The 23780-nt window shown below is 54.1% G+C and overlaps 1 protein-coding gene across 5 annotated transcripts in view; it reads right to left on the bottom strand.

Moving 5' to 3' along the window:
* Positions 1-23780, bottom strand: part of GRB10 (growth factor receptor bound protein 10) — a 171975-nt gene that overhangs the window by 45870 nt on the left and 102325 nt on the right. For all 5 annotated transcript variants that reach the window (XM_019797968.2, XM_019797971.2, XM_034665549.1 and 2 more), the window contains one exon: positions 18740-18881. In XM_019797968.2, the coding sequence (XP_019653527.1) occupies positions 18740-18881 (142 nt within the window). The remainder of the gene's footprint in view (positions 1-18739; positions 18882-23780) is intronic.

A 23780-nucleotide genomic window follows, 5' to 3' on the forward strand; every position in this document is an offset into this window, starting at 1 on the left:
CTTTTCCTGCCTAATCTGTTTGAAGAACTGAACTAGCATCTCTCTGACCGAAACATTCAAGAAAGGAAACGACACTCCTTTTCCTCAGGCTTCTCACCCGGGATCAGCAGGGGTGAATTCTGCCACCCAAGGGACATTGGGCAATATCAGAGGCCTTCCGGTTGTCACAACAGGTGTGTATGTGCGGGTGCTGCTGGCGTCTAGCAGGTAGAGGCCAGAGATGCCACCAAACGTCCTATCAGGCACAGGACAGGCCCTCACAACAATGGACTCCCCAGTCCCAAATATCCGTGACTGCAGAGCTCGGGACATCTTGTCCCAGGAAGCGAGCAAGTACATTGATGGGGACACATTCAAGCCCCATGGGGCAATGCGAGTCTCTAAATGAACACTGGTAGTAATGGCTCTAAGTCACGGGATAAAATAACGTGTCCTCACGGACAAACACACGCACGTAAGTACATGGAAGAGAAAGGAACATGTTCTAACAGCAGAATGCCACCTAATAAACGCAGAACGACAGAAAAATCAGATGACAATCATCAATACACAATAAAACCAGCGAAGGGAAACCTGATGGAGAAAAGCAAATTAGTCGAGTCTCGATTATCTTCCTTCAAAAATTACTTCCCTCATAACAAAGGGGAGAACAGTAACTTTACCCCAGAGAAACTCCACAGACAACATCTTAGCCGAGCAATAAAGACCGACCCCAGGGCTGACAGGACCAACCGACATCAGGAACTTCCTGAGCTGAAGCCTGGGGGAGGATACAGACTCTCTTTCTGTGGTCTTCACACGTACAGCCTGATGGGGTCCACAGGAGGCCCCCACGAGCCATGGGCATCCTGCAGTAACTGAGGACATGGAAGATGTGGGAAAGACAAGGCGTGAAGGTGCGTTCCAGGGGAAATCACAGAGACACAGCCTACCGCGAAGGGTGGTCCTGTGCCGGTCACGAACCAGAAAGGAAGAAGGCCATCGAGAACATCAGAAGGACAATCAGGAAACGTGACACGGTCTGCAGACTGGACACGTGCGCATGGTTGATGTTAAGGGTTCTGGACTTCCAGCCTCCACGTCCATCGGACAAAGCAGGGCTTTTAGTTCTGCTCATGTTTGACCATGGAACCGCAGGAGTGATATGTAAGACAGAGCACTGCAGGCAGCCATGACCCCTCTAAATCCAGAAAAGCAATAAGTTCCACCAAACACTGGCTCAGGAGGCCCAACGCCAAAAAGAGCAAGCGTCTACACGTGGCAGGTGCACACCTCACTCCACCTTCCAATGTCAAGGTCTCAGGGCAGATAGGAAAGCAAATGAGCTCTCTCATGAGCTCTGTCCCTTTGCCCCCAGACGTCCAGAGTTCCTGGAAGCTACAGAAACAGCCAATCAGAATGATGGATTGCCTGGGAGTCTGCCTTCATCACTGGGGACAGTGACTTGGCAAGGGGGACAGTGGTACAGGACGCCCGTCCTGGATTACTCTGTACCTGAACCAGGAGAACGGCCAAGCCCTGGTGCCTTCGCATTTTATTCTAAGGGACAGATCGCCCTTTGATGATGGTTATAAAAACAAATTTTATATGCATGCACATATAGTCATAAATACACAAATCTTTTGATCCAGCAATTACACTGCTGGGAATCTATCATCTGTCTGCCTATCAGCACTCAATCATTTATCTATCATCGATCCACCTCTGTGCCATCTATCTACCACCCACCTACCCAGCTATTAACTGACCAAAGATCTATGTATGAGAATGTTCATTCCAGCTCTGTTTGTAAGAAGGGTGAGTTGCAAACCATTCCAAGGGGCTTGGTTAGATAAGTTATGGTACCTTCGTGTAACAGACCACCAAGAGACTTTGGGGGAGGATGTGATAATGCCCGTAAGTCCTGAGCTGAGACAGACACAGGACTGCCCATGTGTGCAGAACAAGGTTGAGAACAGAGAAAGTGATCTTACTTTTTATCCTATGCAATTTTAGACCACGTCAGTTTTTACTTTTACTGTGACCACCGATTACTTTTATAATTTAAAGAAATTAGGGTTTCTTGGTTTCTTCAGTTTTTTTTTCTTTGTTTTTGTTCCCTGGCTGGGCACAGATGAAGGGGTAGTAAGTTGTGGCCAATGGAGTTCCAACCTTTAATTCTGCTTTTAGTGTGGAACCTGCCAGTGCTTGTGCGCCCACGGAATGAATCTGCTTCTTTGGAAAGGGAGGAACACAGTGGGAGGGACGCTTCCCCATGAACACCTGTTGGGGGGAAGTGAGCCTCAAGTGCATTCAGTTTATAGGAAGGACTTTTGGTGCCAGGGAGAGGATGGCTCTTGGAGCAACAAGATTAAAGATCCAAAGACCAATCCTGGGTTCAGAACACAGGGAGCTGTGGCACCCACCACAGGGGCATGGCACCCACCTGGCCAGGCAATTTCCAAGGCTCCTTCATCCATCCAGGCCCTAAGTCAGCAACTTCTGGCATCATGAACACATCTAAATGACGTGCTGCGAATTTAAAAGATGCAGAATGGGGAGAGCAGAAGAACGACGCCTTTTAATATAAGGGAGCTTACTCAGGCTCAGTTAGCATAAGGTTCTCTTTCCTGGTGGCAGGAATTGTCCCGGGAGCCTCAGCAAAACAAGATCAACACAAATCCCGCTGAGGATCCATCAGCCTCGAGATGGAAAGCTTTGTTATAGAGAAAGGACACAAGCCAATCACACTTTGTAACCTGCAACACAGATCAAAATAATGTCACAGAACTGCAAACAGGATTTCCATGAGTAACAACAGCAGAACGATGTGCTTTCTAGAAGCATCAAATGTAGCACGCAGCACGAGCCAGACAGGCAACCTACAGACGAAAAGCCTATTCTAAGGCCTGCCTTCGACGGGTGGAAACCTCTCCGACATTTCAGGTCCACCTGCACGAGGGTGGGATTCTGCGACTGCCATCCATGGTCGATAGTCCCTGAGCACCTTCTCCTCGCCAGGCACCTGGGTGCTGCGGATGCAGTGCTTAGACTAAAATCCCAACCTCACGATGCTTCACTCAAGCAGAGAGACAGACAACAAACGAGAAGCAAAACCCAGGGTATCACCTGCTGGAATGAGAGCAAGAGAGCCCAGTGGGGAGACTAGAAGGGCATCCGTGTGGGCAGCCGGGAGGACTGTGTCCTTTACCCTGAAATATGAAGTCACTGCACCAAAGATGCCATGTGGGATAAATTTAAAAGGGTCGTTCCAGTGTTGCATGTGTTAGGGCGCCGGGTGGGGACAGAAACCGGGAGACCGCTGAGCTAGAGTGCAGGGCAGGAAGGAACATTGGACCTGGGTCCCAGCAAAGGAACCAGAGAGGCTGTGCAGCTGTGGTTGGTGGACAGTGACAGGGTGGGTAGGGAAGGAATTTGGGGATTCGCATGGGGCAGCCGGGGCAGGAGCTTGTGGAAGGAGAAGGTTTCGAGGGGGGAATGGACGCCGAAGTTTGGACACGTTGAGTATGAAGTGCCTTGTAGGCATTCACATGGAGAAGCCAAGTTGGTGCGGAAGACCCAAGTCTGGGGCTTGGGGAGACCTGGAGGAGAACACAGACCTGGGGCATCTGTATGCAGGCAGGTGGGAAGCTAGGGCAGTGGCCGTGACCATCAGGGTGCAGCGCGGGGAAGAAGTCAGGATGCAGAGCAGTGGGCAGGCTCTGCTCACAGGCAGGTGCCAGGAGCACCCAGACGGTGCCCAGCGCTGGAGTGGCATCACACAGGGTGAGACCACGAGGAACAGAGACAGCCAAGGGCCCTCCAAACACAGTGGTCCTGGGAGAGGGGATAACGGGGCAGAGAGAGGAGGCCAGGGAAAGGCGGGGTTCACAGAAGCTGGAGAAGCAAGCAGTTAGGGAAGCAAGTCCGTGCCAAGTGTCGCGGAGACATCGTCACAGATGCCACCAAAACCCGACTGTTGGCTGTGACCAGGGGTAGGTCGCACGTCCTTGGTAAGATCAATTTCAGGGAACCAGTGGAACTGAAAGCCTGATGGGGAGTGCTGAGGGGAGAGAGTAGGGACACTGAGTCCCATGGCTGGACTAGGGCTGGAGAGCAATGCAAGTGGAGGTTGTGTCCCTCTGTGAGGTCCAGGGGTGGGCCTCATCCAGATGCCGATGGAGTAATCCAGCGACAAAGGTGAGTCTGATGATGGATGACAGAGAAGGGGTGATGGCAGGAGCGAAGACAAGAGGGGGGTGCTGGCCATGAACAGGGGCTGGTCGTGAATGAAGGATATTAGACGTGAATGCAGGGCCAAGTCCCCGTGGCCAGGAAAGCAGGCAGGTGGGTCCAGAAGCAGGTGGACAGGAGTTAGTTCTCTTTGGTAACAGGTCCTCTCTCTTAAACCCGAGGCAAGTTACCAGGTGTGATGTCAGAAGAGGGAAGAAAAGCTATGAAAACTTCATTTTTTTGTTTAGGAGTACTGAGTGAATTGGGAGTGGGGAGAATCCTTGAAAGAAGAGAGACTGAGGAAGACAGAGAAGTGAGTTACCTTTTTCCTATTGATTCGTAACAGCTCATTATTTAGGATAATGCAAATATAAGTATTCCAGATTTTTTTTGCTGCTTGTCAATATCTTAATATTTAACTTATGACATTATTTTCCTTGTTTTAAAAAAAATGATTTGCTTATTTTGGAGAGAGAGTGCATGCACACACGTGCGAGCAGGGGGAGGGGCAGAGGGCGGGAGAGAGAACCTCCAGCAGACTCCCCACTCAGCGCCAAGCCCGACACGGGGCTTGATCCCAGGACCCTGAGACCACAACCTGAGCCAAAACCAAGCTCTGGATGCTTAACTGACTGAGCCACAGGCGCCCCCCAATGTTCTCTCTCTGTAAGGACACCAGTCATCCTGGATTGGCCCACCTCCTCCAGTGTGACCTCCTCTGAATTAAGGAGGGCTGTAACAATTCTATTTCTGCAAGTCCCATCCTGAGACGCTGGGGGCTTCTGGACTTCCACCTGTGAGTGGGGGCTGGGGGAGACACACACTTCCATCCATAATGGTGTGCAATGAAGTGCAAGACCCCAATGCCACTCTTCCTCTGAAGAGCTGGTAACTGTCCCAGCATGATGCGTGTGCCATGCGTATCCTATGCTACCCCTTGCAGGCCTGGGCTCTGCCAGAGCACAGAACCATCTCTCCATTCTGAAACCAGAACCACATGGCTTTTATGACAGCAAAATATGATGTTTTCTAACATCGACACCACCCTCCTGAGGGAGGGAAGCAGTCACCACTCAAAGACCAGATCCAACGGCCTCTTCTGTGTTCCCACTAAACCCACGCCATCTGCAGGGCTGGACCCCCTTGTTGCCTAGCACACTCGCTCCTCTGATCACGCCATCTCAGACACCTACGTGCTGTCTCCTTTTGGAAGGGCCCCTGTCCTGAAAACACTAGGTAGTTCGGTTTCCAAGGTCTGAAAAGGCAAAGTGAGAGGACGTGCGCTCCTAGCAGCAAACAGGTTTCTGGCTGATTTGGTGCCGAAATGCTAGAACACCAAACTGCTAAAACAAACGTGCCATCCGTAAGAAAAAGCAGAAGGGCCTCTAGGGCGCAGAGGAAAGAAAAGCATATAAATGGCAGGTTCCGGAGACTTCGTGTCAAGCCTGAGGCCCGGCCTGCTGGGTGGCGGCTACCATGTTCCCACCTGGCCTGGTTCTTCTCGTCTTTCGGAAGGACAGTCCTCTCCTGCATCTTCTTCTGCAGAAGCCACTTCTTAGGACAACTCCGATGACTCCACACGGGAGGGATACAGAACAAGAGCTGGGGGCCTTCGGGGGATCCGGGTCACAGAGCCGGCTGCCCGTGGAAAAGAACAACGTCTCTGGGGCCACCAGAAAACACCCAAGTCACCCGAGAGCAGGGAACCATAGACACGGATGTGCGTCTGGAGACCCGACAATCCCACACTGGGACGAGACGGATTCCGAGACTTCTACTGTGTCTTAACAACCAAAACCACCTATAAACGACTGAAAATCATCATACCCTGCGACTGACAGAAACTGACGCCAGTCCTTGTTTAGATGCGGATTTTCCTCTCAACAAGTTCTTCCTTACCCATCCTCTTCTCTGTCTGTGCTTGTTTTGACTTTTGCGCCAGACGCAGGGTATGACCCACAGGGATCAGCAATGAGATCTCCCCTTGATTCTCCCAGGACCCATACGTGCATTCTGCCTTCAGCAACATAATTCAGAGTTTCATGACCTCACACATCCAGAGCAGCTCACCAGTTATGCTCTTGGTACAGACTGCAGTCTTGATGGAACAAGGTTCTTCTCCCTCTCGTGTACTGGGTTATAGAGGTCAGCAACCGCTGTGCACCATATACCCAGCTCCCAGCAGCTCCTCTAGGGGCCCTCCTCGGCCGTGTCCTCTGGGGCACTGGTGGCCAGCAGGAGCTGCCCTGCATTCGTGGCCCCCCACTGCAGCCCTCTAGCATCCCCACCCTGGAACCCAGACACCAGTGTGTGTTCCCAGGGGACACAGTGCAGGGAGAGGTGGCCACCGCAGGAGGACAGCACCCACACTGCCCAGCTGCCCATGAAGCTCGCCCCGACCTCGCCCAGGATCAGTGTGCAGCCTCCAAATGCAGGTGCACTCACAACTGTTGGCTGCAGGCCCCCCATCAGCCACACCGGACAGCCAGGATGCAGCCAGGCGAGAGGTCGGATGTGATTATTTTCATTGAATGAGAAGAAACACCAACCGGGGACAGGGCTTGGGCTCCATGTGTATTTCCAGTTCAGGGGAAGGGGGAGGTGAGGCCCCCAGGGGGAGGGTGGGGCCAGCTCTCAGAAGTCCATGGCTCCTCCCCACCCTGGACCACACCATAGTCCACCTGCGTGGCAGAACACGTGCTTAGTACTGTATACCCGACAGAGCCCACCTACCAAACCTCCATGAGACCGCCCTAAAAATCCACCCAAATTTAACAGATCACAAGGGGGCATCTCCACGTTTGGCTCACAGGGGTGCAGACATAATTATGGCAAGATCATGCCCCCGCGGGTTCTTGAGCCAGGAGCGGTACGGACCCGGATACAAACCCAGCCAGCAGCATAATCACGGAGCTGGCAATGCCTTTGAGGAAACACGGTCTATTTATTCCTTCACATTCATCTGCTTGGGAACCACCCACAGTTTGAGGCTCCAAGACTGAAGCTGTGGGAATTTCCTTCCCTTGGATGAAGCTCCAAGTGGAGCTCGGAACAGACAAATCCACTTGGCGTGTTATGCCAGCAAAATCATGGATGTTCCTTCCACGTCTTCTGAAAAGAAGGGGGAAAAAGCGAAGCATGTGTTCTCGATCGACTTCCGCTGCGGGAGCATGGCTCCTGGGGGCAGGCCATCCCGTGTCTCCTGCACACCCTCCCAGATCACTGGCCAGCAGGCGCACACCTGCATCGTTTCCTGGATCTGTGCACTGAAAGGTGAGCTCCTGTAAACTATGGACAATTAGTGTGGCATGTGCATGTCTCATGTTTTCTAGGCTGTTTGTGCTGTTGGGGAAAGTACACTGAAAAAATCAAATCTGTCCACATAGGAGGTGTATTTTGGGTTTTAAACAGGATTTCTCTTTCTTCAGCATTGTATCTTGAGAAATTTTCAGGCTTACAGAAAATCTACAAAAAGTGGTATCACGATTTCCCATATTTTCTTCATCTAGGTTCCCCAATACTACCATTTGCTCCATCTGCTTTATCGTGTTCTCTTCCCGTATCTGTCCGTCGGGGTGAGCTGTAGACAGCTCGCCCCTCTTCCCCCACATAGCTCAGCGTGTGCTTCCTAAAACAACACTCTCTCCTATAACCACAGTACCACGATCAAAATCAGGAAATCCCATCAATACACTACCTATGGCAGATTTACAGACCTCCTTCAAATTCAGCTGAAGTCCCACCCATGTTCTTTTTAGAAGAGGCAACAACATTTCGGGGTTCGGGAGCCCATCATCCGGGACCACAGGCTACATTCGGTTGTCCTAGATCTTCAGTCTGTCATCTGGACAGTTAGTTTTCTGGGATCTTCTGCCTCTTCTTTCTTTAAGTACTTGCTCGGCATTCTTTCGGTGGACAATGAAATTTAGAAGCCAAGATCGGAGCTCTAGGTGGGACTTCTTTTTAAAGGAGGAAAATGAGAACTGCCAGGTGCCACAGGCCCAGGAAAACTAAGGGAAAGCAAGAAATTACTAAGTCCTGGGGATTTTGCTCAAACCCAGCCTGTTCTTTCCAGCCTCAGCACCTTGGCCCTCATCCAGAAAGCAAACAGCTCCCAAGTCTGCGTGCACAGTGGCCGAGCCCCTGCCACCCCTGGTGTGGCCCATCTTGAGCACCATGAACCAGAGGGAACCTTCTCAAACTTCAAATCTGCCCTGTACCCCTCTATCAGACACCTGGTAGAGTCTCTTTTGCACTTGGGATGGAATTCTTAGCAGACGTTAGGCCTTAAGGTATAGGCCCTTTGTGAACGGCCCTCCCTCTTTCCTTCTGGAACATTCTCTGCCCTCCAAGCCAATCAATGGCTTCTCATCCTTCAATCCTGACAGTACACTAGCATGAAACTTCCCTGCACAGGGACATGTCATACATCTGACCCACTGGGAATCACACGTCCCTGTGGACTGGCCAGCAACTGTCTCGCACACCAGGATGTAGGCTCCTGGGGGCAGGCCTGTGTTGGCTTGGCTGGCCCCAGGCCCAGCACCTACTGCCCAGATGCACAAGCTGCCGAAAACGTGCTGGGTGGGCACAGGAAAGGGACAGGGGATGGTGGTGACTTATTTCCTTGCTGGGGCCCAGGAGAATGCTGGACGGGGATGGGGATGTGGGGCAGGTGGCACTGAGCATCCTCATGCCTGCAGGTGTGGGGTTCTGAGAAGCAGTCTTGGGACTCCTGCAGCCACTGTCACTCAAGCAATCCTCCCAGTCCAGACGCCACACCAGGGAGGCTAGTGGGGGTGGGCAGGGCTGTGCAGCTGCTCCAACAGGGTAAGGAAGGGAGATGGAGTCCCAAGTCCGAGGCTGCCTGGAGTGGCCGAGAAGGACAGCGCTGGCCAGGTCGGGATGAATCAAACTGGACCCCACTCTCCAGCCCCCCTTGTTCACCATTTGTGCAGCAATCCACCCCAGGACTCCTAAGATCTACGTGGAACAGTGTGGGCAGCCTCACGGGCACGGGGAGCTAGATACTCTCCCCCCTGCATTCTGTGGTCACCTCAGGGCATATCCATATATCCTGAGACTGTGGGAACAAGCCAGAGGGAGGGCTAAGGTGGCTACAGGATTTTGAAGACCAAGAGGATGAGTGTTCAAGCCCACTAAGGCAGGCGAAGACCAAGCTGGGTCCCTTCTTGTGCCCACCATGCACTGTCAAGTTCCGGCCAATGGAAGCTCACCACTTGAGGCCTGGAGGGCCACCCCAGCTGGGGGACAGGTTTCTAGGGCCACCGTGTGCTGCCCTGGGGAGCCCCGAGCCCCCTGCTCACCAGAGAGCACAGGGAGCCGCCTGGTGTGGAGATGGCTCTGGTGTGGGGTCAGGGCTCAGAACTCTTGAAACTCACTCTTACTCCTGAATGTAATAATCAAAATAAGTAAGGCCCTTGCAAATTACTATCACAACATGTATCCAGAACTATAAAACACTCATGATCTTGGACTAGGAATCTAGCTTCTGGAAATTTCCCTGAGAGAAAAAATTCAAAATGTCACAAAACCCACAGCATTGTCACTCAAGAAAGCGCTCTCTAGAGCACAGACAACTGGGAAGCCACACAAATATCCAGGCACAGCCAAGACAGTGTGCGCAGCCGAATAACAGCTTCAAAGAGCGCTGTTTATGAAAACCAGGAAGAAACAGAAAACATGGCATATAAAACAAACGCACATATAAAATTATATCTACCTTGGCTGAAACCACATAAAACACACTGACAGGATGGGAGCCTGGGTGGCTCAGTGGGTTAAGCGTCTGCCTTCAGCTCAGGTCATGATCTCAGGGTCCTGGGATCGAGCCCTGCATCAGGGTCCTGGGATCGAGCCCTGCATCGGGTTCCTTGCTTAGCAGGAAGTCTGCTTCTCCCTCTGCCTCTAACCCCACCTGTGCCCACGCTCTCTCTCTCAAATAAATAAATAAAATCTTTAAGGAAATAAAGAAAAAACCAACACACACGCAGCAGGGCAGGAACAGAACCACAATGCAGGCAGATAGAAATAGTTGGCTTTGTCTTTTCAGACGGCAAAAATATCCTTTGTGTGGAAGGTCACTGGTCAGAAAGTGTTTCCAACAGCATGGAACAGCCTCTCCCGAGACCCAGAGGTCTGACGCCCACTCTCACCTCCATAATGTCATAAAACACTCTATCTCGACCCATCAGATACGGATGTGCTTGGAGAGTGCCCAGGGGAGCCGCATGTCCCCCCAAGACTGTCACGGGCATTCCTGAGGCACAGATGCCCACGTTCCATGGACGTGCCACGCTTTATCCCGCTGGATGAGCCGAGGTTTGAAACACGAGCACGAGCAAGGATGAGGAGGGCGCTCCCAGGCATTTACGGCAGAGCTGTCGGGGAGGGTAAAAAACTCGGGGCCAAAAGCTCATTTCCTAATCTCCCCTGCTCCTCATGAAACTTCCAGCCAAAGAGGAACAGCAAGAATTAACCGATGAGCTGGCCAAGGAATATCACCTCTTGCTCTCAGAGTTGGAGGAAACGTACACAGTCTTCCTGGGAAAGGTAGGTGATTTGAAACTCACTTTATAATGCTTCCTACGGTTACAGAGGTCTTGGAATAGTCAATGCTGTGATCAAGGACCAGCGTGGGGCCTCACAAGTTTGGCGGATTTATATTTTCAGAGATACTTACAGTCAGGAGAAACCCTCGTGGTGGGGATTTCACAGAGTTTCCTGACAGGACTGCCCTGCTCGGGTCCCCCGCATGGTTGCAGACATGTGAAGATGGGTCCCGTCCAACACTGGGGGTGTTCTCAGGCTGCCACCCCACGGGCTCTGAGACACCTCGATTCTAGTGCTATTCCCAGAGAACTCTGAAAAATGCTCTGGACAATGTGGCACCCCACCCTGAAGTGGGTTCCGTGGGAAGCGTGTCATGGAGAAAGTGGGTCTGCGACCAGAAATGTCTGGGAAGCTGTAGGCTGCCTCCCCTCAGTGGGTTTTCTTCCCTGTAGGATTTTTCAGATCCTCCAAAACCCAGCATGAAATGTGAATTTCTAAGAAGGTGCCCGAATGCAATCCTCCCCAACCTTCACAGACCTGCATGCTTTCTTCTCATGACTCAGGTCACGAGGATTCCAGAAAGCCCAGGGTGAGAAAAGCAGGTACAAGGCTCTCCGTCAGCTCGGCCATGTGCCAGGGGAGGCAGGCTGCCAGAAAAGTCAGCCACAGCTCCACGACAAAGGGTTCCGATCCAGAAGGAATGACGGGGGCCCATCCCCCAGGGAGATACACTTGGCAGCCTCTGTGTTATTGAGACCGGGCTGATGCACGGGGCCACGGTCACAGCAGCCACGTGTGCGTCTCTGGTTCTTGTACAGATCACAAGGCTGAGCCAACCCGCGGTGCAGTAACACGCTTGCTAACATATCTCTGTCTGACCACCCCGATTCCCCGAGGGCACCCTGCCTCAGAGTCTGCTGACGCGGCACCCCACCCGGGACCACGGGGACAGGTGCCAAACGGAGCATCCAGCTCCTAGAACTTTCCGTGGCAGCAGCGTGCAATGGCAGAAAGGATAGCAGGTGATGGGATCAACGTTGCCGGGGGCTCTGCCCGCTGGGTTTGGTTGGGTCCACATGTCCCCTCAGAAGGAAGAAGGTGTCACATCAATGTGGCTCAGTGAGACGTACTTCTGTTTGTGCGGAGTGGTGCTGTGGCGTACCAGGCAGCCCATGGACTGGAAGATTGAACCCAGTCTGTGGACAAGACCTGTCAGAGCCGCTCCACAAGACGACAAGGAACGCCAGCCCCGTGACAGCGGAGGGCCAGGCTATCCCACAGGCATGGGGGTGGCTCTGGGCCTTGGAGACCTCTTGGCAGAAAGGGAGAGACAGGGCTACCCTGAGCAGCCCCCGGAGACCACCAAGGAATACTAAAAATCTCTTTGTTGACTGAACCGCTCCAGGGATGGTGAGCGAAGGCTCATTTGCAGACCTGACATTTTAAAAACCAACAAAGTCAGTTTATATTCCCTCTCTAGGAAATTTTCCAGGGAAGCCACAGGACTGACTGGAGGTGGATGGGCAAAGGAAAGAGCCAGAAAGCCGGTGATGTCCCCCTATTCAAGAGGAGGGGCGGGGCTCGGGTGGGGGACAGGGGTGGAGCCCGGCCGTAGTGACAGCCACCTGTGCCTCCCTCAGGAAAAAACAGGGAGCGAAGGCAGGACAGAAAGGGAAACCAATTTTTTTTTTGTTTTTTTAAAGATTGTATTTGAGAAAGTGAGCAAGTACAAGCTGGGGGAGGAGCAGAGGGAGAGGCAGAAGCAGGCTCCCTGCTGAGCAGGATGCCCCAACCGGGATCAAGACCTGAGCCAAAGGCAGATGCTTAACCGACTGACCCCCCAGGCGCCACGGGAAACCAGTTTGAGGGACACTGAGTAACGACGGCTTCACCTTCGAGAACGACAGGGATGAGCTGATGTGTACAGGCAGACTCTCGTGCTGGTAAAGTGACTGTCATCGGACACCAGTGTCTTCTCTGTCCCACTGGGGGTCCGAGCCTGCTCTCCTGGGCTCTGGTCTCAGGACGAGCGTACAACTGTCCTGAGTGTCCAAAGTGCACTGTTCACCCCACTCGGTGCCCCACGAGGACCCCAGCACTCCGGTGACGCGTCACCGTGGCCCGGGTTCCAATGCATTCTGATCCCTAAAGGCACCAGAAAGGTGACGTGGGCACGTTTTGGAGGTGCTAAGGAATAGAGGGTTCGCACAGCGCGGGGTGAGGCCTCCGAGGTGGAGGCTGACGAGAAGGCACTGGGCTCCAGGATGACGCCGGGCCCCAGTGGGAGAAACAGGAGGCAAGGCGTGTCCACACAGGCGCATTCCACGAAGTTAACTGCACTTGGCCACGGAGGCTCGTTTTTCTTGCCAAAGACGGTCTAATGCAGGAGCACATTCATTAAAGGGTAGTTAAAGCCTCAGGAGGCCCACTTTTGATCATTAGCAACGTGCAGAACCCTATGCAGGGCAATTAATTCAGTTCCAGAAAATTAATTTTTAAAAGTAAGCAAAGAAGAGAAGAGTGGATTGGAGCGGAGACAATATTCATGCCATTAGAAATGGGGCTAAATGTGCGATTAATTGTGTTTGAATAACATATGGAAAAACCTGCAGGAACAAGTCACCAGGCAGCTCCATGGAAACCTTTACTGACTGCGAGGAAGGCCATCCTTGACAAGGCCTCCCAGAAGTTTCCATCAAGCTACTAAAGCTTGACTTAAATTCGGATATAGAGACATTTCTATGAGCATCCTTGTTCTTTTCCCAACCAGCACTCCTCTGCACTGCTCTCCTGCCCCCTCCCCTCCCTCTCCCCCTCCCCAATTCTACCTCCCCCCTCCCTTCTCCCATTCTCCACCTCTCCACACCTCTGCCTCCCCAGCCAGCTTCCTCTGCTCAATCATGGTGCCTGCTTCCTGCTCCAGGGCCCAACGCACTCCATCCTGCTGGGTCAGTACAGTGCCTCAGTTTCTCCCTCTACCACTTAAAAACGCCAGACCCCTGGCTCAGGCACCAGTGTGTGCATGGTGCTTTCTGGGTGCGTGCACGAGCCTGACCTAGCCAGTCAGGGTTGCAAGAGAAGCCAAACGTTCCTTGACACATAACAAGGTTGTCTGTGGCAGCTGTCTCCCTGCCTCTAGACCAGCTGTTATGACAGAGTAAACGTCTCACAACAGAAGCCACTCGGGCCCCGGGTTTCTCGTAGCCAAAGGCACCTGCCAAAGCACGTGAAGCACGAAGCCCCAACTTGGGGGAGGAGCCCACAAATGCCAGCAGCTGTGGGTGGTGCTGTGTGATGGGGGCCCAGCTGCAGGGTCCAGCCTGCCTCCTGGTGCTTCCTGGGCACCGGGTGGCCTCTCCAGTGGCCTCCTCTGTCCCGGGCGCACGGCAGCCCCCACCCCAAGGCCGGCACACCGGATGGTTCCAGAGCCTCCTTGCTAGAGACACTGTTCTCTGTGATGGCTATCATCAGGGGGGCAGGAGGCGACAGGAACTCTGCTTACGTGGACTAACTCACTGTTGTCGTCAGATAAATGCACGCTGCAGATAAAGGCACATCAGATAAATACACAGACACACGGTAGTCGTGACTGGAAGAAATATTCCAGAGCTTAGCAAGACACAAAGAAGGACCAACATTCTGTGGGTCCACGTGGCACTGAGAGCAAAGGGAGCGTTGCCAGAGACGCTCGAAGACACTGTCTAGACCACAGGATGAGACTCAGGCCTGCAGCTCGGTCTCACGGCTCATGATCTGTGTCTAACAATCGCCCTGACCCATGTGACGGCCTGTCTTTTCCAAATAAGTCACAAAGCACTTAAAAATACCTTGTTGATTTTTACCACAAAAATTCACTCTCTGATACTAATTTAATTTCATGACCCTCTAGGGGAAAGAATGTTATCACTCAAAGAAGTTCACAGGCATCTCCATTTCTGGTAACCAAGTGATGAGAGGTCATTAAACAACTTCATTAAGTCACTCAGATAAGTTCCTTGTCATTCCATAAACGACAGAATGATGTCCTTCACCGAAGCTGTACCTTCAGGTATGAGTCAGTCATCGGTTTGTAAGAAGCCGGGAAGACTCCGGCAGCCACCGGGTCAAGACTCTCACGGGGCAGAGGGGGTGTTTCTCCCAACACAAACCATGCTTCCCGCCTGTGTATCACCGCACACAGATACAGAGGTCCGCATGTGCTCTCATTACTGGCAAAGCCACAAAGCTCAATGCCAATAAGCAGACTCTAAATTAAAATATTAACAAGCAGGAGTGCCCACGTGGCCCAGTCGGTGAAGTGTCTGCCTTCAGCTCAGGTCATGATCCTGGGGTCCTGGGATCGAGTCCTGTGTCGGGCTCCCTGCTCAGCGGGGAGTCTGCTTCTCACTCATCCCTCTGTGCTCACACTTTCTCTCTCTTCCCCTCCCTCTAGCTCAAATAAATATAATCTAAAATATTAACAAACCAACCAAATGCTGTTGCTTTCAAATTCATGTAACAAAATAAAATAAGAACACCTGAGAAGCCTGAGTCTAAGGCAACCCCTGGAACTCCTCACAAGACTGAAACCCCCGCAAACCTGGGAGACCCCACAGGAAGCACAGATGATGCTGTCACTGGGCTTCGGAGGTACACTGGGTTCATGGGCTGCAGGCGTGCATGACATTCCCAGCGACTTCTATCAGGGTCCACCTGCCAGGCTGCAGACTCAACAGTTTTCCCCCAGGCTCATGCTGGTCCAGTCTGGGAGCAGGTTCAGGGCAGGTGCCACAGAGCCAGGCTGGTATGGAACCAGGGTGGGACTGGGTCACCAGTCCGGTGCTGCTTCTCTGGGAGCATGGCGGGGGCGTGGGGGGCANGGGGGCGGGGGCGGGGGGGGTGGGGGGCACCATAGCTCCACCCCTTTATGATGAGACCCAGGGGACGGACAAGGGGGCAGCGGAGTCAGGACCCCAGATCTAGGTGACAGGGAAGCAGAGCCTGGCAGAAAGGACCGGTGGGCTGTCAGCGGCTCCTGTCCACTCGGTGATTTCGAACCCAGGCAGGGGCCACTCACTTTCACATGGTTAAAGCTTCTGGTGCAGGGAGCCAGGATGCTACTCTCTGTTCTCCATGAGCTCAGGCCCATAATGCAGCACCACAGGTGGGGGCTCAAACAGCAGATGCTGCTCACAGCTCCGGAGGCCGAGAGTCTGAGATCAGGGTGCTGGCAGGGTCGGGTTCTGCCGAGAGCCCCTTCCTGACTCCTGGACGCCCACCCACTGCAGAGAGCAGCACTGCTCCTTCCTCCCTTCAGGGCACTGATCCCACGTGGGGGCCCCACTCTACCATCTCATCTAAACCTGCTGAAGGCCCCACCTCCTACACCATCTCTGTCGGGGTGGGGCTGCCATGTGAACTCTCGGGGGGCGCACACACGCAGCCCACAACATCGCTCCAGCTGTGCAGACTCGGGCTGGCTCAGGCAAGGACAGGCCATGGGGTGGTCGGCGTGGGAGAACTTCCCCAGCCTGACCAGGGGCATCTGCACCCTGTGGATGCCCTGGGGGGAGGATGTGGGGCGGCCACTGGGGGTTCCCGATCCTTCCCGACGGCCAGCCTGCAGCTCACACGTCCACAGAGAAGCCACGCCGGACTGCCACATGGGTGTCCTCCTGGGGGGAGGTGGTGCACCACGCTGAGCAGGAGGCCTGTGCAGCAGCCAGCACCCAGCCCGCATCAAGGCCACAGCTCCCCGGAGCTGGTGTGCACAGACACCACGGCAGCCGCCAACAAGGGTCACCGAAGGACACCCAGGGATCTGGAAGGAAGGCTGCTGGCCTGTCTGTGAGGGGGTCTGGGAAGCACACGGTAGGGCACGCAGTGTCTCAGGCAGGAACGGGGTCCCTGCGCATGGCTGGTCAGGCCTCCCTCTGCTCCTGCCACCCCTTTGGACTCGTGGACAGAAAGAGGCTTCTTCTGAGGGCCTTGCTGTCCAGAGCGAGCTTCCTTCCAGAGAGGTAAGAGGCTTTCTTCTTTTCCCACGCCAACCGCATGCTGTCCAGTGAATGAGGCGTCGTGAGGGCCTCCACAGAGCACAGTTTACCAGCTCGGGAGAACCTGCCTGGACACGGATCCAGCTGCTCTCGCGGACTTGGCGTGAAAGGAGAAAGGACAGCAGGGAAATGGGGAGAAGGGTCCATCGGCAGCCACGCCATCACAGGCTGGGCGGCAGCCATGGACAGCAGCACCAAGGACACACGGCTCCCAAGATCAGAGGTCAGAGCCAGGCATGGAGGAGCGGCACCCTCTGATGGGGCAACACCTGTCAGACGAGGACCGTACGCTCTGCACCAGCACAGCCCAGCGCGAGGCATCCTTCCTGCGCCCGCCGTGGCCACGGGAAGGCAGACGCCAGCACAGACACTCTGATCCCAAGCAAAACAGAGGCAAAATTCCTGAGTTTCCGGATTCTGCTTACAGACTTGGACAGTCCGTGGGGGTGGAGGCCCGCTTTCCTGCCAACCACGGCGAGAGCCAGATAAAATTTTCCTGGTCTTATTTTAGGATGGGTATGGCTGTAAAGAAGCTCAGTGACCAATCCACAGACAGCCTGTCTAGACCCTTATTTGAAGCAGAAGGTCACTAGGGAGGCAGCCATCCCACAGGCATGTGACAAAGAGCCGTATGCAGCCAGGGCTGGCGCCGGACAGGGACGCTTACCTCACCTTCTGAGTGTGGATGGCGGACCACGCAGCCTGCCCCGGGGGCATGAGGTCAGAATGGGAGCAGCCCAGCTCAGGGGCTGACAGGGCGAGAGGCCGGGCCTCCCTCCTGAAGGTCAGAGGGCAGGGCGCGGGGTGGGGGTGCAGGTGCAGAGGAAAGGGAACGGTGGCCTGTCACACTTGAGGACAGCAAAGTACAGAGGGAACAGAAGAGAGGGATTCCAGTAGAAAAGGCGAAGAAGGTTCTGAAACACACTTGTTGACAATAAAGACCATCAGGATCCCAGAAAACACTAGTTTAATGGCTGAAATCAGAGACTCTGGATCCTAATGTCAGGTCTGCCAGCCCGCCGCTCACTCTGGGGTCCCGCCGGGCCCCACCACTTACAGCTGGGCTTCAGCTTCCCAAATGGGGAACAGAGACGACATGTGTACCTTAACTCTTCGGGGTGTTTTGAGGAATAAATGAACAAATAAATAAATAAAACATGGAAACTTCATAGAACGGTGACTGAACTCTAGAGACCACTCCATGAACGTCAGAAGATGTTCCTGGCATCATCATCATATTTATGCCACCCCCGCCCACACCGCGGCATGACTGGGTCTCCCTGCCCAGCCTGCGACCCACCGTGGCCCCGGCCACGCCAGCCTGGAGGGACGGAGCCGCCAGCCTGTTTCTCTGACGAGCTGACTACTGACGACTGGAGCTTGGCTAAGTTTCCGACACTCTCTGAGGCCCAGTTTCCTCCCGGAGGACAACGGCTCTACAATATCCCGCTACAGTCCTCCTTTTAAGGGAGAAACTCTTAGTTTAAACAGGTGGCTGCTGTCTTCTGGGTCAAGTTTTTCTGCCTTGCACAGATCCTATTCCAGACCAGGAATACCCCATGGAAAGTCTTCATGTGCGGAAGTTCAGGTGCCCGAGCAACACCTCGTCCACCCAGAGATCCCTGCCTGTGGAGACCATGGGGTGGGAGGAGTTTTGTTGGAGAACGAACACTCATCTTTAAGCACCAAATTGTTATTTTTTATCATTTTTATGAGACGCTTTCTGAAACACATTGATAACATCCCTGATTTAAATGGAATTCTGGCCAATAAATCAAAAAGTTTTATAAAGTTAAAGGACAGTAGAAAGAGAAAAGATCCCACACTTCCCTCCCTTCACCCCAAAGGAAGGAGCCAGCGCGTCCGTCCTGACCCCACAGCCAGGCGGCCTGGAGCTCAAACCAGGGGTGCGTGCTCACCTGCTTCGCAGCTGCCTGGCTTGGAGGTAAGGAGCCCCGCGCCAGCACCGGTGGGCTCCCGGGGCCGCAGAGCTCGGGGAAAGGGTTGGGGATGGCCGGCAGAGACGAGGTTCGGAGCTGCTGGTCTTCCTCCTGCAGGCGTCTGGGAGGAGAGACACAACCGCTCATTAAAAGTTTGCTGTCGCCCCCCGACGCCATCCAGCAATCCCACGTCTGGGGATGTGCCCCCAAAAACTAAAGAGGGGCTCAAACTGGTACCTGGTTCCCAGGGTCACAGCAGGACTTGTCACAACAGTCAAACCCAAGTGTGCATGGATGCGTGAACAGACACACAAATGTGGTCCATCCACACAAGGGGACACGATTCGGCCACCCGAGGAAGGGAATTCTGACACATGCTACAGCCGGGGTGACGCTTGAGGACACGGTGCTAGGTGACATAAGCCAGACACTAAAGCACATGTATGATTCCACCTCTGTGAGGCACCTGGGATCGCTGAGCTCCTAGCTAGGACAATGGACACTGCTGGGGACCGGGGCGAGGGGAGCGGGGAGCTTCTGCTCAGGGGTAGTTTCACTTCCACGAGATGAGCAATCCCAGAGACACACACACACTGTATATGAGACACTAGGCACCGGTTCACTCCACAGCTGAGATGCTCGGTTTCATGTTATGTGTATGGTACCAGGACGATGTCTTGGTGTTTTGTTTTCTTTTGTTTTGTTTCTTTGAAAGCTGCCATTCTCAGACTCCAAGGGTCCAGGTTCCCTCACTCATTAAACATCTGAGGGCGCTCACATCACAAACAATGCTCCACACAGGGCCTGTTCCAGGCGTTCTGTCCAAACACCTCATCGGTTTCGTTGATGAACACCGACGTGTGAAGAGGTTTTGTGAGTAAGAGCATTTCCAGGAGAATCACTATTCCCAATGCCCTTGAAGTGAACACTTCTCCAAACACATCAGGCCCTGGAAGAGGCTTCATGTGTCCTCATCTGCCTTGTGGAACGCATGTGCCTGTTTATGTAACAAGGCTGCTGATCCTGAGTGCGCACTCAGTGCTCCATGCTGCTACCCTCCCCAGAGCACAAGAGCCCGTGTTTGCGTCTGCCCAGAAGCAGCCCGCAGCACCCCACTTCACAGCACAGAGCGTGCACCACGCTGCCCACTCTCGGGCACTTCCTCCCAAGAATGCAAAGCCCACTTGTCCTACAACTAAGCCAAACACACATGGTGAGATGAATCCCATGCAATTATGAAAACAGCAGAAGAAGGAAGTTCAAAGTCAAAGCAGAGCCAACTGCAAAGCGCCCCTCTGCTTCCTGTCCCCAGGGCTGTGCTGGTGGCTTCCCGCCCACACTGCCAGGCTCTCCTGGGAGCGGAGGGCACCGCGGCGGCCCAGTGTCTGGACGTCCACCCGCAGGAAGGGAGTGCAGCCTGAGCCGGCGCTCAGCGTTCCCGGTCCCTGCTGACACTACGCCTCAGAAGCCCTAGCATTGGCCATGTCTTCCAAGAATTTCTGAACTCCTTCGACAGTTCAACTACATGAAGGATCCATCTGCTTTCTTGGGAGTTTAGCCACTAGAAAAATACGCCATGATCACTTTATAGGTTCTCTGTTTACCGACTCATTCTGACGCTGCCGGGGCCTGCCCGGCCATTCCCCGGGGACCAGGACGTGCCCACCCACGGCACGCCTGCTCCCACGGCAGGAAGGAGGTCCGTGCCATGGTGTGGGATGGCTCTTCTCTAGCGGCTCAACACATACACAGAAAGCGAATGTGAGCTATTAAGAAAGCCCACTCTTCCCATACCAGCCTCTGTCGTGGCAAAGCGTCCCTTGTCCCACAGGGCCAGAGAGCGGGAGATGCGGCCAGGCCTGCTGTCAGTACATTCCAGCCCCAGACCACTAGCCAGTGTCTACCCCGAAGCACAAGATGCCAACGTTCTGAGGTCCTAGTGTAAGGATGGATTCGTGTCATTACGCATTTGTCCACACCCATAGCGTGGGTTCGACACCAACAGCAGGCTCTGGGTGCCGACCACATCCATGCAGGCTCGGCAACCGTACCAAACGTACTACCTGGTGGGGGGTGTGGATAGTGCAGCAGGCCATGCATGTGTGCACGGGGAGTGTGGGAAATGCTCCGAAATTTCTCTCAAGTGTGCAATGAACCTAAAACTCATCTTTCAAAACTAAGTCCTTATTTAAAAAAAAAACAGACGTTATGTTAAGTGAACAAGGATTCCCTTCCGCTGATACAGCCAGAACAGGTAAAGCCACAGCCACAGACACACAGCTGGGTGGCTGCCAGGGGCCATGGGAAGCGGCCGTGTGGAGACACTGTGGAATGGGTAGTGGGTTTTCCTCTGGGGGGGGGGTGGGAAACTTCTGGAACTGGGTGGAGGTGGTGGGACTATTACCCCGGGAGAGTATTAAAAATGCCTCAATTGTACACTGTAAGTGGTTAATTTTATGTTATGTGGGTTTTACGTCAATAAATTACTCGTAAAACTCAAAAGGAAAAAAAGAGTCCCACGTCGACGTTATAGCAGTTCACAAGTACTGTCCGAAGCAAAACTAAGGGTCATTACACGGAGCTGGGGACAGGCCCCGTTTGGAGGCTGCATCCCTCCACAATCACAAACCGAGACATGAAAAGGCAACGAAGACACAGGGATGTCGGAGGTCAGGGTTGGGGAGGAGAATGGCAGGCCCATGCTCTGCAATCTGCCTGGCTGGAACACGCCTGCTGCCCTCTGCTGTCCCTGCAGCCCGCTCCCTCAGGATCGGAAGGCCCAGTGGTAGTCTCTTCCAGGAAGCCTCCTCTGCCTTCCCCAGCTTCTGCTCTGCACCTGTCTCTGCTGGCACTCCACACTCCACTCCATGGGTCTCATACATAGTACCAGGCCCAGTGGGTCTTGGGCTCCTCGGGGCCCTTCAGGCCAGGTTAGCATCCAGACTTCCCACTCACCAGGTGTGGGCCTGTCACTACCCCCAGGGCCTCAGTTTTGTCACCTGGGCATTGAGAGCCACCACACCACCCACCTCAAGGGCCACGGTGGCCGTCGTACCAGCTAACAAATGAGGATTCAACAGACTATACTTAGGAAGTGCTCAGCACACACGGGAAGTGCTCACTTACAAAATCAATCTTTGGGTATCCGATATCAGTCACCCCATTCTTTAAATGCACTTGAAGGTAAGAAAAAATACTACTTATGTGAGAGAAGGGAGAAGAGGCGAGGCCTGAGGCCCAACGTCCCCTCTGCAGCAGGGAGAGTGTCTGCTGCCCTGTGGTGCATGCCTGCCCCATGCACCCTCCGTGGGACTTAGTACAGGCAGCCCCAGGGCACAGGGCTAAAGCTGGCCCAAACTTTAGGCTCAAGGGCTCCAGGCAACTCACCAGCCCAGGCCTTCTGGTCCATCCTCTGCCCTGACTCCACTACGGGTATGGCCGCTGTGACCCCATCTTCCCGGGGCCTCCCACTCAAGGCTTCCATGAACACATGACTGACAGACCCCAGACCCAGGGAAACACCCGGGAGAAAAGAGCGTCTCCTTCCAGACTGAGCTCCGCAGGGGCCAAGAACACAGGGGTGATGCTCCAGAAAGCAGAGTAGGACGTAAACACCAGGAGGGGGAGGGAGGGAAGGGCCAGGAGCCAAGAGGCAGCCAACCACCCTGCAGACAGCTCTGTGCCTACTCTGCTGTCCCGAGACAGAGCAGGCTACCTTGGGCAAGAGGGTTACCTGTCTGCACAATGCCAGGGATGTCAGACCAGAAAGAGCCTCACAGAAGTTTCTGGAAGCAGAGAGGACCCCACCCCCCCTCACCTCAAGGAAAGGAAGCAACATTCCCCAGAAGATGCTGTGCTGAGGAAGGAGCAGCCACGGGCACCCCAGCCTGACCGAGGCCCAAAACGGAGGGCACCACGAGCCTCGCATTAGAAAGGCCAGGGAGGCAGGGAGGCCTCAGTCCCTTGCCCCCTCCTCTCCCCCTCAGCCTCACCTGAAAACCTCCAGGGACCGGGCAGCAGCCTTGGAGAGCTTCTCAGCTTGATTTCACAAACCTCTCCCCCAAGAAGGCCCATGATGCCTTCAGCACCTGTCCGCTCACCTCCTGGGTACTCGAGACAGGGCAGAGGCACACTCAACTCTCCATCCCTCCCCCTTCAAAATTCAGGTGCAGACAACTCCTGTCTGCCCCCCTCTTTATCGGGTCAGAATACCACGGTCTCTAGGCTGGTCCCTGAAACAGCCTCCAAGTCGTCCATGCCCTGCCCGCAACCCCCACTCCGACACCAGGCTGCCAGAACCATCTGCCAAAACCCAAACCCAATGTCCTCACTAGCCTCTTGCAATTCTTCTCCGTGTCTCCCCTCCAATGGCTCACAAAGGCCTTCGGGATGTGGCCCCATCGGGATCTTTTGTTTACCCCTTCCATGAGGTGTGATCGACACGCAGGAATGTGTATGACAGGGTGTGACATTCGCACATGTATGACCCATCACCAGTCTCGCTTGCCAGACATACCCACAACCTGCCAACAGCCCCTCCCCACTCTCTGTTGTGATCCTTGAAGCTCATCCCTCTCAGCAAGGTTCTCGGTCTACACCACCTATTGGGACATGTGGGCTCTGTGCTGCGGGAGATCCCTAGGATTTGCTCATCTTGTAGAAACGACACTTGTCGCCTATCTCCCGACCCCCGCCCCTCAGCCCCTGGCCTCCACCATTCCCACTCCTGCTTCTAGGAGTCTGACTACCTTACATGCATCCCCTACGTGCAATCATGTGGCACCTGTCCTTCTGTGGCCAGCTTAGTTACTTAGCATGCTGTCCGTGTCGCCCATCAGCGGATGAATGGATATACGCACAATGGAGTATCATTCCGCCATGAAAAGGACGGAAATTTTGCCACTTGCGACAATGGTGATCACCTCTTCTGCTCACGAGGTCTCTTTTCCCACCACTCCCCCCAGCTCCTACTCACCCCTCGACACCCAAATCAGAGATATGCCACCTGCAAGGAACCCTC

This window comes from Ailuropoda melanoleuca, chromosome 1 (genome assembly GCF_002007445.2).
Source record: "Ailuropoda melanoleuca isolate Jingjing chromosome 1, ASM200744v2, whole genome shotgun sequence".
In the NCBI taxonomy this organism is placed as follows: Eukaryota; Metazoa; Chordata; class Mammalia; order Carnivora; family Ursidae; genus Ailuropoda; species Ailuropoda melanoleuca.